This window comes from Kryptolebias marmoratus, linkage group LG1, assembly GCF_001649575.2.
Source record: "Kryptolebias marmoratus isolate JLee-2015 linkage group LG1, ASM164957v2, whole genome shotgun sequence".
Lineage (NCBI taxonomy): Eukaryota > Metazoa > Chordata > Actinopteri > Cyprinodontiformes > Rivulidae > Kryptolebias > Kryptolebias marmoratus.
This window is the reverse complement of record NC_051430.1, coordinates 17,324,982-17,347,151: the sequence shown is the minus strand read 5'-3', so window position 1 is coordinate 17,347,151 and position 22,170 is coordinate 17,324,982. Positions and strand designations below refer to the sequence as shown.

Sequence of the window (22,170 nt, the reverse complement as noted above, 5' to 3'; positions counted from 1 at the left end):
AAAGTTTCAGATTAAAAGGAAAAAAGTCGATCACTTTCTGCAAATTTCATTCAGATTCAAAGATATTTTAGCAACAGATACCGTCTGCCTTAGCCTTTCAGGCGGGCGGGGTGAGAAACGTGCTCAGCTTTGTTGTGTAATCATTTTAATTTACAGAACATTGTCAAATTGCATTACAATTAGTGCAAATGATAACACTTCAGATGTACAACTTAGAAATATACAAAGTGTGAAGATTATTGACAAAAAATACTTAAAAACACTAACTGCACTCTTCAGCTGACACCCAGAACCTTTTAAACCTCTCAGATTGAAAATCAGGATTGTTTTTATTTATTTTCCTCCCCCTTCCCCAAATTGTGCAGGTCTACTTGTCGCAGAACATTTTGGTAGCTTCGAACATAATCTGAAGAAAGCTGTGAGGTAATGAGACGTGAAATCCCCCCCCACACCGCTCCCCCAGCATCATGTCGGTGTTGAGAAATGCACACTCGGTGGATGTAAAACAAGAGATTTGAGACTTTTAAGGTTCACCCCGGTGGCTAAGGCATTCTGGGGGCGTTCATCAGTCAGAGAGCAGGGAGCTGCCGCACCATGGTGTGGGCTGTGAAATGTTCAACTAAAAGTCACGTGTGCAAACGATAACCCCTCAACCTCGAAGAACTTTACCTCGTCCTGGACAAAAGGCAGATCCTATTTCCAAACCTGACACTCGCGACTGGATAGATGATTTTTTTTTTCTCCCCTGCCTCACAGGAGGGCTGAAAACGGTGATGTACGGAGTTCACTCAGCTCCCAAACAAAGAGAAGAATCTTCACGACTGGTCGCTTTAACGTGACAAACGCCTGCCGACCACATTGTAGCATCGACAGACCACAAATACATTAAATCTGTCAAAAATATGGTCTTAAAAAAAGAAGCTCAATAGCTAATTCGCGTAATCTCCACTTCCCCCTCAGCCCAGTGCTGTGATCATATTCAAGCATTTAACAGTCGATTCACATTTCTCACATTCGTAAACTAAAAACATTTGCCATTATTTATTTATTTTTTTTCCTTTTCTGTACAATACTTTGTGTCTATGGTGCTCGTTGAAACTTAAACCAAACTAGAAATACACAAACTCCTAAGCTGTAGACTCTGACCTCCTCTCCCCCCATCAAACTAAGGTTTTCACAAGAGGGAGAGGAGAAGGCAGGTTTTACCCATCGACACTCCTCCTGCAAGCGTCTACGTTCCTGTCACATGTTTCTTTAGCAGCAAAACAAGTAGCTGTAATACTAGTGATTAAAGCACCCACTCCAAAAATAAAGTCCAGAAGTATGTAATCATAAGAAATATACAAAACAATTTACAAAAACAAGCAAATAATCGGTAACATTTCAAAAAAAAAAAAAAAAAACTTCCTGGGAAACTCTTGAATTGTTTTCTGAGCGACGTGGCGGGACGTGAAACCGCAGCTGAGACGGGAACAACGGTCTCATCGGGTCCTGAAGATGTGGAGTCCCGCTGGCGGATGTTTGACAGTGAACGCTAAATGAAACCAAATGGATGGTGTGATTTTCAAGAGTTATTTTAATGCTGAAAAACGTCCTCCCTTAAACAGAAAAGCCTAAGAAGAAAAGGAGGGTAGAAAAGTTCAATTTATACAACAAACTAAAATATGAAATTCACCACAGAGAGAATAATCTTTCATTCGTTTTTTTTCCTGGGCCTTTATTACCTGTGAGTGTTCAGAACAGGATGGGCTTCCCGACTGTTTTCTCCTGAACGTAGGAGGTGAAGCGTTTGAGGAACTTGGGATATTCCCTCTTGGCCACGGCTCTGAGGACCGAAGCTGGAGCCCAGCCTCCGGGGTTTACTGCAACCGAACACAGAACAGTTAAAAGAAACTGTTCTTTCTGATTTAGGACCAACTTAATAATTAACCGCAGTGCGGTGCAAGGAGCCCTCTAGTGGAAGGAGATGGGTTTAAGTTTCCCTGTCCATCTCCCGATGATCAAAACTAGTTTCCTCTTCAGCAGCGCTGCTTTATGTCACACTCTCCTTGTCTACATGAAGTGACAGGAACTGCACACGCCTGGACTTAAAGAAACTACCATAAGCTCTAATAATAAACAAGTCTTTCATGAATAGATTTAACAACCAGCAGCTCAAACCTGTCTTACTTCCTCCTCAGAAGTCTAAAACAGTTTAGTCTGCAGATAAAAGTTTACATTAGGCTGGATGTTAATGAGATACCTTCAGGTACATTAGGATCAATTTAAACGTGACAATAAATTTTTTTTGGCACCAGCCGCAGATGCTGCCTGGGGTGGAAACCCTGCGATGCAAACCAGATGGACGGGAGAGGCACTTACCGTTGGCAACGTACGTGATCTTACAAAGGATGTTGTCTCTGCTTATCTCTTTGTCGCCCTCCGGTGGGCTGACCAGCGTTTGGCAGATCATTGCAACATTGATTTTGGCACGAACACACCGGTTTGTAGGCTGAAAGGAAAACAAAACCATGTAAGCGCAAACATTCCCCGAGGTACAAAGGAATCTCTCAGGAGCTGAACTTACAAAATACTTGAGGTTAGGAGGCCTGGATCCATTATTTCTGCCTTGATATATCAAGATTTACAGATAACAATAAAAAAAAAAACGTCCCTGAAACAAATGTTTCTACACTCCTTTGATACATCATGCATCACTTCCTTAAAAGTACAGCTTGCACTTTTATAAAGCAGACTAAAGTATGTCTATTTGTACCTAATTTACAGTCCAGTACAAAAAATGCAAATCAGGAATTTCCATATCTGAAAGCCAATGGAGCTGAAACAAATTTAAGTCTTTTAGAGCTTTTAAAAGTTGTTTTACTCCAATCCTTTTTGACAGCTGTAGCTACAGAAACTGAAAGCCAACATGTGCATCTATGACATGTTTAAAAAAACAACAACAACAAAAAAAAAACCATGGTGAAATTAAGCAGGAGCGGTGTTGAGGCAGAAGAGGAAACAATGCACGTATAAAATTTCCTCATCACGCCAAACGCCTTTTGGGATGGCAGCTGAACATCTGTTGTGTGACTCAATATGGCTCCTCGTCATCGTTTTCCAAGTTCACGCTTCACTAGTTCAAAGTTCAGTTTACACAGATTAAAAACAAAGCTTCTGCATGTTTTAATTAGCGAACCGACTGCATCATTACGCCATCTTTGCATTCAGCTCTGTCAGCTATATTTGTACGTGTCATGATGGCTTACAGAGGAAGTTAGCAGCGGCAGAATGTCTCAATGTTCTTCTTCTTCTTTCTGCTGACCCTGCACGCTGAGCTCTGAACGCACGCCGTTTGGCTTACCGACTTGTCAAGAAGCCAAACAGATATAATCTTTACACCAAAACTGCAGATTGTTTTATGACTGTCAAACAGCTGAGCTGTAAAGCCCAAATGAAACGATCTGCTGATGGAGCCTGAATATCTGCAGCACAGACTCAGACGGCACAGGAAAGAGAGGAGACAGGGATTTAAAGTTTTATAGTCCTCACACCCACCTGATGTCATGAGTATGTATCTAAACAGAACCTCCCTAAGACAGGAAGATAAGAAACACAGGAAGTATAGAAGAAAGTCTCTGCGAATAAAACAATCCAACGTTCACCAGTGTTTCAACAGATACGACACATACTGTTTGTAAAGAATATTTCCTTTTTACTCCTTTAAAAAACACACAAACCCCGATTTATAAAATCTGTTCACTTATTAAAGCCATTACAGAACCGTAATGAAATGGCTCACCGCAGAAGCTGGGAGTAAAAAATGCAAACAAAAACAGAAGTAGTGATTTGTATTGAATCATTAAACCTTTTAACTGTAAATAGGCACAAACAAGACAGTTTCTGTCTGAAACATCCAGCAGCACAAAAAAGATTAAAAAAAGGAGAGAATTAAGTTGAACCTAAACCTCACTGAAGACCTTTACAGAGCTAAAATCTGTTACCCCTCCAATCAAACATGCTCTTCTGATACTTGTGTTAAAACGGCTTCAATCCTTTGTTGTATTTCACACATTTTTATGAATTAAATAAAAACATTAAACCGAGACAAAGCTGTTCGATGTGAGGTAGTTCTGGGTTACTCAGCTGTTTGTGATGCAACACTTACAGAAGCGCTGTCGTGTTCCACAGAGAAGTTGCAGACCAGCCACGTGTCAGGATCATTTTCATTTGTTGCCACAATCTTCCTGATGGCTGACAGGTAAAGGACGTCTCTCTGAGAGGCTGGCCACACTCTCTGAAACACAACCAAACTGTGTTGTCAAACAGGCTGCACAACACCACCGGCAGAGCGTGCAACGCGGCTCTGCGCACTCAAGTGGAGACCTAAACCTACCTTGTGCGTCTGGTAAACAATGATGGCATTTTCAGAGAGCTTTTCCACAACGTTGAAGTTTTCGATGGTGGCTGAGGGGGGGGGGAGAGCTCAGATCAGTCAGGTCACGACATTGAAACAAGAGGAGGCAAACGCTGTTGACATGATGGCGCCTTTGTGTTGCAAGCTTACTTTCCCAGTCCATTCGGAAATCGGTGTCCCAGAAGTAGTGGCAGACTTCGTGTCCCGTTACTCCTTTCACAGCGTGAGTAGCTTTAAGAGGATCCAACACGATCCCGTTCTCTTCCACCTCTCTCCTGTAAACCTGTTCCACGGAGGGCAGAATGAGCGAATTCACAACCTCACTGCAAAAACTAAAAACAAATAAGAAGTCTCTGAGCTGACAGGCAGTACAGCTGTATTTGTGCACCGATATTTTCCATTGGAGAGCAACTCCTTTTATTTCCTGTTCATTTTTCAAAATTTCTGATCATCACCTGAAGCTGAAGGCAAAGTGGTGATAATGTTTTTGCTCGTGTCTGTAGCGTTAGCGAAATATCTCACGAACCACTGGACGGATTTTAGTGAAACTCTCAGAAAGTAATTATTGGATGTACATCTACAGTTCGTCAGCTGAATTCAAGATGGCTGCCAAAGTTAATCGACATCAGCCACCAAAAAAATGGTTACAACTCAGTCAATATTACAGATATTGAGGTGAAATTTGATGTGGTAGTCGCTGAGAGTCATTCACAGCACGTACTCTGAGAGCAAACACATCTTTCATGAGACTGCACATAACAATTACAAGGTCTAAAACCACATCATTTCTCATCGTAACATGATCTTAGTCAAACTGTCATTTAATATGCATTTCTTCAAAGAATGCTAGGCCTTTAAATGGTGTTTTTATTACTAATACATTTGTTTTTCTTCTGGCCTCTCCCTTCTGCAGGGGTCCCCACATGAAAGATTTGGCAACTGTTTTTCACCGGATGTCCTTTTTGATGCAACCTGGGCTCGAACCCACAGCCTCAGGATTATGAAACCGCGGCACTAAGCTACAGCGACTCCCCCATTACTAATACAGTACATTGTGATATTAAAAAATAAATAAATCCAAGCTTGAAATCAAGGGAAATGATTCACAGGAAGACACCTCCTCTGGACTCACCTTCATCTCTCCTTCTTCTATAACCAGCTGCCAGTTGGCATCACCACCCACGTCCTGAAGAGAATAAGTCATATGATTCTGCACCATCTCCTCCGCCTGAGAGACAGAGAGAGAGAGAGAGACACTGATTCAGCTCCAGTTAGACAGGTGAAGTAAAAGACTGTCTATGTGAGGACATGCTTTGAACCAGGGGACTGAAGAAATAACTCTTTTTAGGGATCAGACAGTCTTGAGCAATCATGCACCTGTGTTTGCACTTCACGGCAGAGATCTGACAACTCAAGAAAGCAAACAGTAAAACAGGTTTTCCTCTCAGAATGTTAGAAATGTATTAAGCAAACAGAGAACAGTAGCTATTGAGCAGTAACCAGTAAGAAAGCAGTAAAATATTAACGGTTCGATCAGGCTTGAGGGCATTACTCAATGTCCAAACAGGCTTTAAAGTATAAACTGTCAGTCTGGAGAGATACCAGCCGTGCTGTGAACACAGGAGAAACGTGAGGAAAGGAAAAAAGTGCATACTCAGAGGTTTTGAGATTTTACTCATGCAGCATTAGCAAAAAAACTGCTCACTCCAGGAACTTCAACATTATTCAGGTGCTTACATCTCTGTCCATCACTGTAAAATAATACTTTATGTAAATAAAACTACTCAAAGCACAGGAAGTGTTTGAAATCCTGAAATGAGTGGTGAGTAAACGTTCTCATGCTTTCGGCTCCATCTGCGGTGAAAAGCAGTGGGCGCTCGCATCCCCCCGAAGGTGCTCTCAGTTTACCTGAGCGCTGAATCTGTGAATGTCATCTGAAGCGCTGAAAAGCTCAGCCGAGGACAGGGAAGAAGAATGGCTACGGGACTGCATGACAGAGACATGTTAGGAAAAAGAAATAAAACAGAATGGAGACCAAACCAGAAGGAAGCCCCTAAAATCACAACCTGGCAAGGCAGCACCTCATGTGAGGATGTTATGAGCGCTCTCAAAGACTGCTGGTTTACTGTCAGAAAATATTTAGGGGAGGTTTATGTTATTCAAGAAGATGAGGGTGGTGTAGACAGATCACACTGGTGAGTCAGCTGGCTAAAGACAGAATGATAATGCAAACAAAAAAAGGCAAATTGGATTTTTGTTTTTTAGGATGAAAGCCAAGTTTACCATAAAGAGAAAATAAGAAATTTGTTGCTTACCTTGCTGGCAAATCGGTGCGTACCGATGGTGGAAAAGATATCACTGGAAGGAACCTGAGCTAGGTGATGTGTCCTGACCTTCTCAGACTGGCACTGAGGGAGGAAGAGTAGTTTAGCAGGAGATTATAGATTGGCCAGATAAACACTGGAGTACAACGAAAAACACTGTTTTTTTATTAGGCAAACAGGAGAGGCAGATAATGGATTATGAGAGACTCATTGTGCTTTCTTGGTCAAATTTAACTGCTTTATACATCACGACTGTAGGGTTTTATTATAAAAACAGTTCTCATATCTTCATCCCACCTGTTCTTCTATCTTATCTTGTCGGTCCAGCGCTGCTTCCACTGCATCGAAGAACTCGTCCTCATTAATCAGACTGTTGGGTCCCTCCTGTGAAAAGCCAACAAAAGAGGTCAGAAGTGTACGTATCCCTTAAAGAACGTCCAACGTGATAAAAAACGGAGCAGAAAGATTTCAGGCCAATAAATCTCTATGCTTTTAATTCATCAAGCCGTGCCTCGTAATCTGGGCCTCCGTAGTGGGACTTTTTCTTCAGTTCATTCATTGCAGACTTGTAGGCATCTTCGACCCTCCTCCTCTTCTCCAGTTCCTGCACACACAGACAGCGGAGCGTAGATTAGTCAGAGTGGGTGTGTGTAATCCTGAAGACTAAAATCATTCCTCTGCACCCCTCAGAAACAGGTTTGGTTCATCAGATTACAGAAACGGCTGATGAAAGCTGACAAAAATAAGGGTGAAATTCAGCTGTGTTGTTTTATAGCACAGTTCACAACACATTAGTACTATGGAATTAGAAAGAAATAGATTTTTGTAAGGCACCACACCTCATCTAATTAAAAAAAAAGGCAGTTTCACTTTCTTCTAAAAGATAATGAATCAAAATCTCAAACTGCAATTAGGAGTCAAGCAAAGAAACAAATTGTGGTAAAAAGTACATGAATTAAATATGAGAAACCAGACAAGGACTAGACAATGAAAACGAACAGAGGCCGAAAGAAGGTGTAGACATGAAACACCTGCAACAAAACAAAGAGGAGGAGATCCTGGTTTCAGCTGCGAGTATAAACCGGCCGACAGACAGAGACCTACTGTAATGTGGGACGAAGAGTGCGTCTGTAGAGGAATCCATCTCTGTGTCTGATGTTTGAGCAGCTCAGTGCCCCGCTGCCTCGAAGGCTTCCACCATGAAAGCCGTGATGTCCGAGCAGACATTTTCTGAAGCTTCCTCTCTGTACAAACCTGAGGTATGTTTTGATTTCAAAGGTTTTGTTCCTATTCCCTTTTCTCTTCTCTAGAACAACAGCTAAACGTCCCGGTTATAACCAAATACACATTTGAGCTAGTTTCACTCAACTGCAGCTCCAGTGAAAATACTTCCCGGCTTTTGTGTGCATTAGGGTTGGGTGGCACGCCTTTTCACACACACACACAGACACAGGGGAAAACAAAAAGAAAAAAAAAGAAAAACTGGTTTGACAACATCAACTAAGCAAGAACCGCCCTGGAAAGCATGCCTTTAAAGACGCAGAGCCACGCAGGGATCAGACTAATTAGATCTGATCACATACAAAAGTTAAAGATGCGAACAATTTGTAAACAACACTTATCTACTCATGCTTTCTGAATATCAGGTAATAAAATCTTGTAATGCTTTCTCAGCACACTCTTCTTACAGCTGATAAAATTGAAATTTACAGCAGGATTTAATTGCCAAAGTTATGTTATTTAGGTACAACATCAGAATTTTAAAATACAGCACAAAAAAAAGGAGAACACATTGCAAAATGTAATTATTTTCAATCCAATCCAGCTTTACTTTTAAAGCCCTTTTAAACAACTACAATGGATCAAAGTTCTGAGCAGAAAATAAAACATTTAAACACAAACCAAGATAAAATCTCCAACTACAATGCAAGTGCATCTGTACTACACCCAACTAGTCAGTGCTTTATCCTTTTGTTAATCAGAAGATGTATTTTATCCTCAGTGTATTTGACAAAAATGAAAAAAAAAGAGCCAATTCAACTCAATCTTACAGACTCTCACAAAAAGTTAGCCATGAAACTCAAACCCATTCTCATCGTTTTGACAACACACCAGACTCCTCCGTCAGTCAGTGACGCTTCCGTACAGCAGAGGTGTTCAACGCTTAGAAAACTGCCCATTAGTCTTGATGCACGTAAACGTTTATTTCATACCTTGTCAAGTCTCTTCTGCCAGCTGTCCTCTCGTTTGACCATCAGCTCAATGCAGTGAGACAGAGTGGAGAGGATGCCTGCGGTGGTGGCCTTGAAGGTGATAGCTTCACCCTTAAAGTCGATCCCGTTAATGACTTTGGGACTGGCGGGAGGAAACACTGGGACAGACGGGAGCGATAATTGTAATTATCCAATTTAACAAAAAGAATATTTACTTTTGAAAAACAAAAACATTCTCACCAGACCAAGTATCTGCAGTGTAATTACCCACTCAGAAATGATCTTAAATGAAGCCAGAAATGGACAGAAAGTAGAAGCAGGCAGACTCACATTTCTCTTTGCTGCCATTGTTGTTGTGATTGTGTTCACCATCTGATCTTGTAGTGGTAAGAAATTCATCTTCATCCTCCTCTACTACAGACGACAGAAACAAAGTAGTCGTAGTTTTAGCATTCTACTTTCCTTTATTTAGTTTTAACATCTATTATTAGTTCTCAGCAGGTTTAGAAAGGAGGTTTGCATCTTCCACGCAGTATATTTCGGATTATACTATGCAAGATCAATAAAAGACATTTTGAGGTACGTGAAACAGTTCTGCCTGAGAAATTAAACAACCCACAAAATGTCCTGTAAGCAAGTATTGATTTGTGTTTTATTTCTCCGTGAGCCTCATCGGGGCCTCTCCAGCTCTAACGCTGCATAAAAAGAGCAAAGAAGCCAACATCTAGAAAATACTTCCATTTGCTGCCAAAACTGAAGTCTGAGCACTTTACATAGCTAGACTTGGTACAGAAATATATATATAAGAAAAGGGAAGAATTTACACGTTTCAACAAAGTATCCTATGTTACAGCTGTGTTGAAGTGTACTGAAACCACAGATTACCTCTGTCTCTCTGAAATTCATCTTTGGAAACGGCATCAGCGCAGGAGTCAAAATATTTCTGAAGGGTGTCCACTTGTCGGCACAGTATGTCCCGGAAGGTTTCCATTTCTGCCAACTTCTCACGCAACCTGTGCCCCTTCTGAGCAAAGAGAAAGTTGCGATCAAAGGCATTCAAGTAACAGAAAGAAACATTTTATCAAAAATGTTAGAGGATCATATTTGTTGTTTGAGTTGAACTCGGTGATCTGACAGCTGTTACACAACACTTGATACCTGCTTTGTAAAGCTCGAAGCATACAGTAAAAAAAGATGCAAAACAGATCACCACTATGCGTTTTCAGACCATAATAACCCGTCAGGAAATTATTTTAGCTCAGTCCCTGGGGATGTTTTTTTTCCCTTTACCTTGAAGGAGGATGTGGACGTGGAAGACAAGGCACTAGCAGCTGAGGTGAGAGACAACATGGAACCATGGCGCCTCAGACTTGTTTCTGAACCATATCCAGACTCGGCCTGCGATCCGAGCGAAGAGGTGGGAGGAAAGCAAGAGAGAGGCCACAAAAAAGAAGAAGAAGAAGCAGAGAGGATAAGAATAAAGATAAGCAACTGTGCAAACAACTTTACAAACTCTGCAAAATGAAAAGGAAAGTCTGATGGCCATTGAAACAGAAAAAAATAAAATAAAAATAAATAAATACAATGAGTTCTTGCGTCACTGAGTAATAATGACCTTGGAACAGAGCGGGACCTGAACACCTACTCAACAACTATTTAGCCTCAAGCCTTTTTTTTAGCCTACAACCTTATGAAATAAAAACAAACAGTGTACCATGCACGTATACAGCATCAAGTTTTAGTTTCAAAACATAAAACAGACTCATTGTGGCTCAGCCTTTGTGAACATAAAATAATAGTTTTTCAGCCGGACATCAAACCATAAAACTAAAACCCCTGAAGTGCAACAACAGCAAAGAAACGTGCTCAAGTCGATTTGACTTAATGCAACAGGAAAAACATGATGACACTTCCTTATAGGTTTTAGAAACTTGCTGTAAAGATGACTGATAAAAAGGATATTTTGTCCTTACAACATAATATATCATGCACTTAATCTAAAATTAAAACGCACCCTATTATTTTACACATTTTTCTAAGAGAAACTGAATTAGTTACCAATGCTTTGTAATAGAAGCAAAAACAAATAACAATACTTACATAAATATGTATAGATATTTTAAAACCCTGTTTTACTAAATGACCTTTAAATTAGCACAGCACATTATTTCTGAGCTCCATAATCTAAGTCCTACCTGTCTATTCTCAACCATCACCGTTATCTGAACTGGCACAGCTGGTTTTTTTAGCCGTTTCTAAAATTTGTGAGAATAAAGCGCAACAGCTGGAAGGTTTTGTCTAGATTGTGGAGCCCAGAAGTGTAGAGCCAAGCATTACGTTGTAAAACAGATCTGTGATCAGGCATTTGGGAGTGGCAGTGAGGTCGTTTGTTCCATTAAACAGCCAGCTTCTGACAGGGCCATGCCGATGGCTGCAAGCTCAGCAGAGTGGCTGAATGTTCATCACACAGAGTTTTAAGGACATGCACACCCTCTCCGACACACCAAAGCAAAATATTCCCAGTTATCTCACATGCAGCTGTTAACACTTAGTTAAGAGTGAAGAGAAACAGAAACGTCGGGACTCAACGCTGGGGTCTCCAAATGCAGACCTAACCTCAACTCACAGCAGCAGCCATCTTCAAAATCTCTTACATTTGAACATCGTGGTGATAGGTTTTCTGCCGCGAGGTATTTATTGGGGTTTGTTTGTCGCTTTCTGAGTACGTACGCAAATTATGTCTATTGACAAAGTATAACGCAGAGGAATTTCCTGGGACTGTGAGTAAACCAGAGAGGGAGTCGGGTGACACTCGAGACAAATCACAAACATTCCTCTGCCACGGGCCCTCCTATCACAACAGAGTGACTAACTGGGAGGACTGACACAAATAAACAGATAAATGGAGTGAGGTGGGAGAGAAAAGCAGAGTCTCTGTGTTACTGAGACTTCATGAGCATTGGAAGACAAATTTAGGCTTTAGTTGAAACTGTGGCATTTCCTTCCAACTCTGCACCTTTTAAGTGCAACGATTTAGTTGATAGCTTTCCACAAAAACCTACAGATATTAAAATAAATATTATTTCCACTATCTGATCCTTTTAAATTTCAGTGTGATCACAAAATGTGGTCGCTTGATTCAAGACTCACGCCAATTATTGGAAGCTAAATCGAACATCAAACAGTGAAGGAAAATGACAACATTCACAAAAGTATAATTAGAGCAACTAATAAATAACTCTAAAACTGATATATTTACAAAATAAGAGTAATGCAAAGAGTGCCGTCTCAAATAAATGTCTGCAGCTGAAATGCACAGGAAGCCTGTTGTCAACAACCATAAAGTGCTTTTTGTTGCAGATAATTAGAAACATTTTCTAGAGAGACACGTGACAAAATAAGCACCAGAGCACCAGACATAAATGTTAACTTTTAATTTCAAACATGGGTTAATGATTAGCTCGTTTTGGACTGAAGAAACCTTTTAAAACAGTCTGATAACAATTTAATCAGCTCTGTTTAACCTGTTGTTTTTAAACTGCACCCGTTCACACTTTTAACAGCAATCTTTAAAAGTTTTTTCTTTTCTTTTTAGCTCCTGCTCCAGAAACTTATCTGAACTAACGTGAGCCTGCAGGCTTCAAGGTATTTAGGCTGCGGTAATACACCCAGATGGCTCCACAAACATTAATAAGTAAACAGCAAATTAGGACCCTTTATGTTCTACAGACAAAAATAAGAGACATGTAGAAACTTTGAAAAGCATGTATTTGACCATGTCTCTATTTTGACTGCTTTCATCATGAACTTACAGCTCTCTGAATTAAATCTCTTCCGTATCTACAACATGTTAGCTACATCAACATGTCAAATAATTTAATAAATGCACAAACACACAAGTTCTGGACTTGTTCACATATTTAGCATTTAGCTAAATGGATGATTGCCAATGAGTGCTGTGGACTTGTTGCCAACAGTTTAAATCATTTAAAGCGCTGCTTTTAGAATAAATTGAAATTGCAGATCAACAGCTAACATGCACACCTAACAGTTGCCTTTATCATTTTAACTTCATTTATAAAAATTTAGGTAAAAAATACGTTCAAAACCAAACCAAGCTTCTACTGTACCCCTTATTCATTCCCAGTATGTTGACCTCTCTAAAAACTATTACTTTAGTAAAAACAAATATCTGTTTCATGCTATTTATATTCTTCTTCATGTTTATACTTTTATAATAACTAGCATTTACAAAGTGACTTCCAGGCAAAACAAACAGACAATTATGGGTTATTGTTTCTGACCCTAAAATTCTAGGTTGTTTTTAAAATCGTGCTGCTCTGAAGCAATGAGGACTAATGAGAGGCGAACAGCACCATCTTTGTGCACCTGCTCATCCACATGGTATCCATGCAAACTGAACACCCACTCATACACACGCACACACACAAAAAAAGGTAATTTGTGGCGTTCTAATTTAAATGACTGATGTGTGCAGCCACTGACACCGGCGACCTCAGAGAACTCATCGGTGCAGACTGCTGCTTGTGAAATAACTTCAGCATACGAGCGTACAGTATGAATTAAACATCAGCAACTTTAAGCACATGCAGGGATTCGGTAGCGACGCCGTTTCACCGTTGCCATTAATGTCAAAAAACTGCATGCACATAAAATGCCAATTAAATTTACAGGCAAGGTAAAATCAGTTCTTACACAACCCGTTCATATCAGAGCTCTCGCGTATTATTTAAAGACCTGAGTGACAGTAAGCAGGCAGCATGCCAACACACTATAAGCCCACCATTCTGCCAATCCCACAGCCAAAGCAGAGCAGGACACTGCTGCAGTCCTGACGGTTTGCTGCCCCCAACATGGCCAGGCACTCCCCCACCACTCTGATCTGACAATGCAGAAGCTTTAATCCAGTTTCCCCCGTTTCCCCGGGCACACCTCACTATGGAACAAGAAGGAAGAGGAGGTGAAGAAAAGGAACAAGACAGGCTTATCAAGTGAATGAAACCTGAGACACATAAGGCAAACACAGATGAGGAAAGAGTAATCTTTTGCTTCAAAGCAGTCAGATGAGAAGCAGAAACAAGATGCTCTTTGAAGCAGAAGAAACACAGAGTCAGAAAAGGAGTCCTGTAATACCTCGGCTGAGCGATGCAGCGTCTGCTTACAATTAACTTGTCCGCTTTCACACGACTAAAAACGCAGGCCACTCTCAAATGCACTCTGCTCTTTCTACACCCATACATCAAGAGACCACATACCCTGATATGTGAAACCATTTCATCGCGTCTGTGTTTCTGTCCAGCACCCATCACTGAGCAAGCTTCCATGACTGTGTGCATTTGCGCCCGAGAAGAGTGAGAGTGGAGTAAAAAAAAACGATGTGTGCATGCATGGATGGATGCATTAGGGAGAAGACGAGCACTGTCTGGAGCCATTTGTGTAATAAACCATTGAAGTACTGAAAAGGTGGGCGAGTGAAGCAGCCTACTGTATATTGTGACACAGCAGAAGAGAGAGACCGAGAGTACAAGTGGGAGGCAGGGAGCAACGTTTGTCTGGATTCTATACTTTATCATTCTTCCTGCATGACTCCTCGTTTCCCCTTTCTAACTTTAATTTGCCGACATCGCTCTGATCTGGGCCAACACTGCTCACTCTTTTAACACAATCAGACTGAATAGGAAAAACAAACAAAAAAAAAACATTAACTGTTCAAGTAGTTTTCCTCATCCTCTCAAATATCACTTCTCTAATCTTTCTAAACAAATGGTTCATCAGTATGATGAAGGGTCTTTGTCCTTCCCTGAGTTCTGATGCTTTGGAAGGAAAAATAAAGAAATAAATCATGCAATATTGATCAAGAGCAGTCCTCAACATCAACACATTTAGCACCACTTTTCTCACCACCAACACAAACACGCCCACATACAAAAACACAAATGAACTTGCACAAAAACATTTTTTTCCCAGAGCAACTTAATGGTGTACATTTATGTATGGAAATGGTAGTTCTCTGCATTTGAAAAAGCTGCAACTAATGGGTTTATAAAAGCTGTACTAATGTTGTTCAACCATATTAAAGCCCATATGCAGCCACTACTGACAGTAAGCCAAACTGGACCTAGTAATATACGAGTAAAAAAGCAGCATGAAAATCCAAGGCAGCAAAAGTGGCCAATAAGGATTACTTCTACCGTTATAATCGATTTTATGACTTGATGTTGAAGTATTTATTGACTTTATTGTTTAATGTATACATTTTTAACATTCAAAATTGAACAATAAAACTAATAAATGTTCATATTCACAGAAGAAGTAAAGAGTGTGCTTCAACAGAGTAGCAGACAAATTAGACAACTCAACTTGGTCCTGCTGCTTCGATTTAAACAAAAATGCAGTTGGTGAACTTGCACAATGCAAATCCTTGTCTGTCCATTTGGGAGCAGCACAGACACACTACCTACAGGAACTCTACGCTAACCTGTCTGAGGTTACTGTGGGTCACAATTCAGGCATAACCCTGGAAAATTTTAACACTGCTGCTAATGGACCAGAGACATACAGGTACTCACACACACACACTAAACATAAAGCAGCAGTAAAAACAATCTACAGCTTCATTTAAGTGGAGATTCTGGACAAATGACTGTTTTGTTTTTTTTTCAATGTGTGTTATCAGTGGTCTCAACAACACTGCTCTTTGTGTGTTGCACAAAACAATGGGGAACAAATAAAAAACTTTTTAAACAGATGGTCAGTTTGTCAAAGGTTTAGTTTATAATATAGTATAGCTGTGTGTGTGTGTGTGTGTGTGTGTGTGGTGTGACATGGATCCCAGTTTTTCAGTGACTTACTATTAATCTAATAAAACATTATACCCCAAAAAACTAAACAAAACTGAGCTTAAAAAAGAAATAAATCTTTCAACATTTGACTTAATGCTGGCACGAGGCGTTTAGCATTTCTTCAAGCTTCACCTGGCTGCAGCCGTGCAGTCTGAATCTTTACCACAGTCTCTGGATTTACATATTTTATTGTCCTTAGTTTTAGACAAATAAACCTTTGCTGGGAAGCTTAAAATACAGCTCACAGAGGAGGAGGGAAACTAGTGTAACTGAGAACGTCTGAAAATGCAGTGCAGACCACCAAACTGACCTGAAATGAAATATGTGGATTTATTTAAGAAAATGCAATCAATAAAATATCATACTTTTTCAGATATATATACCAGTTGCAAAGGCTCTGAAGTCTTATTTGACATCATTTTTGGCACTGAAATTTTATCTTTTTCCTCCGGACATAAAACGGGATAGTGATGGACAAATGTAGGTGAAACACTACAACAGAAACTACATATATCTGCTATAAATTACCTGCCTGTAACCACATCTGGTAAACAAACAAAGGGCAACAAATTTATGTCACATGATTTTCATGTGGGATACTGTAAGAAGCAAACATGGCGCATAAAGACATGTAATCCCAGAAAAAGTCACTCTTGACACAGAAGCTTATCAAAGCCAGACTAATGAAACACCCAGGTCTCACAGGAAAAGATAAGACTAAAAACTGACAGCGCAAAACATATTCAATCTGCTTTACACACTCATCCTGGACACCATATATCAGAGGTCCTTCCACAGAGAGCAGCAGCTTTATTTAGTGAGAGGGGATACCCCCACCTAACACCTCACTCAGATTCTTCACATTCTCAGAGTACCAAACTGTATGTGTGTTGGAGTGGCTGCACTGTCACACCCTGTTTTCAGAAGAAAACGTACAAAACTCCATATCTGCTGCGAGGGATAAAACTGACCACTAGTTCAACACTGCTGAACGCTGGAAATATGTGAATAATGCAGCCAAACTTATGGAAGCGATGGTTAGGTAAGGATTTCTGCGATGTGGAAAACAAAATCTGACAGTAATAATAGAAATTGCTGCATAACGCCTAATGAATTTGTTAATATATGGATCTTTCTTAATCCACATGTCCGTCGCATTTGATATTTGCTATTAATGAGACAATTTAGGCCACTACAGGCTCCTGTAGCCTCATGTCTGTGGCCGCATGTGAAGGGGGAAAAAAGGCAGCATGTAACAGAGCCACATCCAGAAAAAAACAAAAACAAAACTGTATTCAACATTATACAATAATGTCAAATATTAAAAATATCCAAACAATAGCCATGACCAACATTTTAGTAAGTTTCATCAGCACAAGACTGACTAACAGCAAGAAAACGTGAGACGACTGAACAGTTTTATCAAAACAAAGAGGACTGAGCTAACATTAGTTTGAGTGAACGCCAAGTCAAGATACTTAAACATCACACAAAGAAGTAAATCATCAAGAACTGGATTCAGGCAATGAGTGACTTCGTAGCCTGTAATTTCTAACTCCTTGTAGTAATTCAGTACAACAAAGTTTCAATGAAAAGTGAACAAATGGCAGGCAGAAATCTATGCAACAGCAACGGAAAAAAACCTACTCACCTTATGTAGTTCTATTGACTCGATCCACTGGAGTCTGTGCTCAGGATCCTCTGCTCTGAGGTACCAAACACTGTCATTCACGCTGATGTCAAAACGACACTCATCAAACTCATGAGGCTGCACAGAGAGAGAGAGGAGACAGGGCTCATGAATTATTATCAAGCAGAGACTAACTAAAGAACAAAAAAAAAAAAAACACTACATGTATCTGAAAATCAAAACCACAGAAACTCAACCTAAACTTTTCCTCCACCTCAATGGAATGATTGAGACGCAGGAGCAAAACACTGCTCCAAGAGCTCTTTGTCTTCAACACTGAGTAGCAATGACACATTCTAGAAACACATGGACTCAATCAGTCAGAGAAAACCATATGTCACACAATAAACAGAGGTTTTAATTGAAAACTGATGTCTTGTGTCTGCTGCCCCACCCCAAAATGACTGGAGCGGAGCAGTGCGGAAAAAACAAAACAAAACAAAACACGAGCCTGTTGCGGGGTCTTTATGACCTTTCCTTACACTCCTGGGAGGAATCCTTCAACTATTAAACTCCCCCACTTTACAACGCACCCCGCCCAGCTTTGCTCGCTGACCGCCTCAGGCATTCGAACACGTGCAACAAAGAATTCACTCGTTTCCTCTCAGATTGGAATTTGCACACAGCCCTCAGCTGACAGGAGAGCTGCTCTGCAAAGGTTCCCAAAACAAAATGCTGCACAGCTACGCCGAGTTGCCCAGGTTTCCAGTCAGATTGCCCTCTTCAGGAATCACTCGGCGTACCTCAGCTTTGTCAGCTGACCTAACCTTAAGTCGCCCGAGTTTAATTTCGTTTGCCGAATTGTGCTCATGCGCCACCTGATTTGCACCCTCTGACGACAGCGACGTACGCCCAGATTGTGGCTTCCAGTCCTGAGGCTGCAAAACTTTGTGCAACACGTTTGTTCCACTTGCACACTGACAGTATATTTCACAAGCTGAATTTAATAAACCAAAAAACTAGGTGAATGGTTTTCCTTGATTCAAAAAAAAAAAAAAAAAGCTTACCATTTCAATATAAAAAAAAAAAAAACTTTAACAAAAGCAGTGGTAAGCTCAAGTGCATCCAGCATCCACAGTTACTGGTCAGAGGATTGTATTATCTATCTTACTGTGCCGTATCAGACACGGATCATAAACCTCTGCTTTGCAATCAAGTTTATGGCTCGTTCATTCAGACTGGAACATTCCCCCCACCCCATTGCTGCACCGGCTTCTTTTTTTGTTTTTATGTGTGGGACTGAAATCTTCAGTGCAAGCACAGAAGAGGTTTAAACCAGTGTCAGAGAAATTGCAGCTGCTTTTTCTCCTGCACTCCTAAGTCTCCTGAAACTGAAATGTCTTTAATATTAAGTTACACCAAAACAGTAAGAAGTGTAGCTCATACTACAACAGCACGTAATAAAAGCGGGCATGCCTGCTTGGGTTACTAAAACGCAATTAGAAAACTTATGTTGCGGGGAGCTTTACTGTGGTCAGCACATGGCCCAATATTTGACAGTTTACTCCCATAAATAAGCACTAATTTAGCAGCTTTGGTCAGGCTGGAGAGTCAAACAACTCTGTTGCAAAAAAAAAACCACCCACGACTCACAGGAAAACCATTTGTTTGGCCCGTGCATGTGGTGACTCAAAGAGGAGTCAATGTTTAACCGAAGTGAGGAATTTTAACACATGCACAGTATGAATTCAGTCACCACAGCGTGCGATCAAAGTTTACACCTGACAGCGGAAAACACCAATTTCAAGTTTCAAATCAGGTGTCAGAAGACGGCTTGAAGATGCATTCAAACAGTCACAAAAAAAACCCTCTTCTAAGGTATAAAATAGTTGTTAATTTTAAAGAAGTGTGATTTTAGGTGGAAAAGGATGACTTGTTGTGGCGACCCTTGAAAAGGGAAGAGCCGAAAGGAGATTTAAGCCACAGATTTTATGCAATAGTTTCATTCCTTTTTCCCCCATCAGATGTGGATTGAAAACAAAACAAATAAAGGGTGAACAAAGTGCTAAAACAAGATCAAAACTGAGCACTACTGGAAGACATGACACGTCGCAGAGGTGTCAAACACCAGTCTACTTTGCACTTTAGATAACAGAAGGGTAAAGTTTTCTTCCCCGTCGCAGGGTCAATTACTTACCGTAATGACAGCCTTGCTAAGGCACAGAGAACCCCTGCAGCCATATTCCCGTTCATCCTCGGACTTGTAGTAACTCAGAGTGTTGTTTTTCAGCACGACCCATCGGTCCTGCCACCCGTGGATGTAGTTCGTCCACTGAAAACACACGAGTGTACAAAACACCCAGTCAACATCCATCCAGCTAATGCAGCTGGTTTGTAATCTTCACTCAGACCTGAGCAGTGCAGAAACCCCGAAGCACTCCCGCTGATTCACCAAAACTTACTTTGCTCAAAACGCCTCCGAACTCCACGGGCTGTCCGGATTCCGGGTCCGCATCCTCGTCCGAGCCGGACGACGAACTCTTCTCGGACATCGAGTCTCAGGTTTCAGGAAAGCCTTAAAAAAATAATAATAAATCACTCAGCTAAAGGTTGAAGAAGCTCGATTCGCCCAGCAGCGTCACAGCCGAACCTGCTGACAGCTTCTTCAAACCAATCGGAGAGGTAATGTTAACCAGGAATTAAAACCAAACAGATGCTGGGTGGCGCATTTTATTCCCTCGGTTGTCTGAAAAAAGCCCGCTTGTCTCTTAATAAGTTACTCCGGTGGTGACAGCGGGCTTTTTTTTTAAAAAGAAAAAAAATCGAATACCAATAAGCCTAGCTAACTTAGTTAGCTGGCAAACGACGCAACTAGCTAACAGTAACTTTACCTCGCGAGTTGTATCTATTTGCCTTAGCAACCTAAGCTGCTGCGGATAAGTCCTGAAAAAATATAGCCTTCGTGTCGAACCTCAAAACTGCTCAACTTAACCTACTAAAAAAGAGCCACGAACATAGCCTCTGCTGTGGCTCGGCTGCTGAGTTAGCTGTGGCGAAGAGCAGCAGAGTAGCTTGACGAGGAGGAGGAGCCGCGGCCACGCTTTACTGTGTACCTGCTGCGTAAAGATGCGTCAAGTTAGGCAGTTAAACCGGAAACTGTGCAAAGGTTTATAAAAAATAAAAGCACGTGTGTTTAAAATGGGCATTGCTGTGCAACAGAAAAGGCATCAAAATCAATTTAGATGCCATAATTTTTTTTTACAGTAAATGAAATCAATTCAAAATACATTTTCAAAATTATAGGAAAATTATTCACTTGCAAAGTGTGTGTGTGTGTGTGTGTGTGTGTGTGTGTGTGTGTGTGTACGTTTTTTGCTTTGTAGGGACAAACCGGAAGTTAAAGTTTTAGTTTCTTATTTATTAACATTGATTGTTGTCATGTGCACATGAAAGTAACAATCTTTGCTATTTGTTTTTGACTTCTGTGAAATGCACGTTTCTGATTTCTTTTTATTGATTTATTTATTTATTAGATTTCGATGTTTCTGATTCCCCTTGGTTGTGTTTTCATACAACAAAACGTGTTTTAGATTTTGTCAGTTTATTTTCCTGTGTTGTTTGTGAAACTTGTTTATTTACAGTCAATGGATGACTTGAGGTATTTGTTTATATTGCTGTCCTTCGCCTCAACATATGCTGATGCTGGTGTCTGAATTAGTGTTTAACAAACTATTGCGAATCTTGAAATTAATTTGACAGTTTGTTGCTTGTTTATTTTGCTTGTTTTTTTCCAGAATAGAAGTCTAAATGTCTTTGCTTTTTAACCTTTTTTGGATTTACCGTGTCCTGGATGCGTGAGAATCTACAGCAGCATAATGTTTGTTTTTTTATCATTACTGTATGCCACATTATTCTGTGCGCTGCAATCCCACTAATAACACACAAGTGTAAAGTTCATGAAGTCCACACATCGTATCAAGACTAAACAAATCAGTAGTCTAGGCCATAGTATTTTTCTTGAATAGATAAAAATTGTCTTGATTTTCTTTAGAGTTATGTAAACATATGATACCTAAATACTATGCACATTTAGTGGTAGCTTTCAAGTTAATCAGTGATTATATTAAATATTGTGAATCACATGATACTGAATGTAATCTAAATTTTTTAATCTCAGTTTTTTATAAACATGTGGCTCCAAATAGTCAGTGAGAAGACTCATAAAATGACTGTAAAATAGTATTAGTTAATAATACTTAAATAAATAAGTGCGATGTGTTCTGATGACATCCGATTCATTAAGACAAACTTTATCTGAGTTTAGTCTGTTTGAGAATTTGTAATTAGCCTTAAAATAATACCAGTTTTCTTAGAAAGATTGTAGGAAGGTCATTAAATTTTAATATTACACGTTTAATATTAAAAGAAATGATTTCTTTTACTCATTTGTTCCTTTCTGCTGTTTTGTCAGAAGATCTCTCCTGGACCACCAACACAGCATCACTGGCCAAGAGGGCTCATCAACGCCTGTACTTCCTACGGAAACTTCGTAGAGCCGGAGCAACAGCCCCCATCATGTGCACGTTCTACAGGGGCACGATCGAGAGCGTCCTGTCATGCTGCATCACGGTGTGGTACGGCGCCTGCACAGCGACCTGCCGCAGGTCCCTCCAACGCATCGTGAGAACAGCAGAGAAGATCACAGGCACCTCTCTCCCACCCCTCCAAGAACTGTACAACACCC

The 22,170-nt window shown here is 40.4% G+C and overlaps 1 protein-coding gene across 8 annotated transcripts; it reads right to left on the bottom strand.

The window, feature by feature from the left end:
* Positions 1 to 128: 128 nt before the first annotated feature.
* On the bottom strand, positions 129 to 20,552 carry cert1 (ceramide transporter 1). Of its 8 annotated transcripts, none has more exons than XM_017413970.3 (19): positions 20,423 to 20,552; positions 19,889 to 20,001; positions 19,624 to 19,758; positions 17,448 to 17,564; positions 10,224 to 10,331; positions 9,819 to 9,957; positions 9,264 to 9,347; positions 8,934 to 9,091; positions 7,232 to 7,324; positions 7,018 to 7,104; positions 6,712 to 6,804; positions 6,305 to 6,382; positions 5,529 to 5,624; positions 4,547 to 4,679; positions 4,376 to 4,446; positions 4,148 to 4,276; positions 2,362 to 2,491; positions 1,725 to 1,862; positions 129 to 1,613 (listed from the first exon to the last, which is right to left on the bottom strand). In XM_017413970.3, the coding sequence occupies exons 2-18, from the start codon at positions 19,976 to 19,978 to the stop codon at positions 1,735 to 1,737; spliced, it is 1,869 nt and encodes a 622-aa protein (XP_017269459.1). In that variant the 5' UTR covers positions 19,979 to 20,001; positions 20,423 to 20,552; the 3' UTR covers positions 129 to 1,613; positions 1,725 to 1,734. The 8 variants fall into 8 exon arrangements, with proteins under 8 accessions (XP_017269459.1, XP_024861176.1, XP_017269458.1 ...); XM_025005408.2 differs by having other exon boundaries at positions 20,077 to 20,493; XM_017413969.3 differs by having other exon boundaries at positions 20,318 to 20,493.
* Positions 20,553 to 22,170: the final 1,618 nt, after the last annotated feature.

Excerpts from the sequence above, each read along its gene's own strand:
- cert1 (XM_017413970.3), bottom strand. The coding sequence starts at position 19,978 with ATGTCCGAGAAGAGTTCGTCGTCCGGCTCGGACGAGGATGCGGACCCG. Across the intron at positions 4,447-4,546 it reads TTTCCGAATGGACTGGGAAA|CCACCATCGAAAACTTCAAC; the intron begins GTAAGCTTGCAA and ends CCCCCCCCTCAG. Across the intron at positions 2,492-4,147 it reads TGGAACACGACAGCGCTTCT|CCTACAAACCGGTGTGTTCG; the intron begins GTAAGTGTTGCA and ends TTTTCCTTTCAG.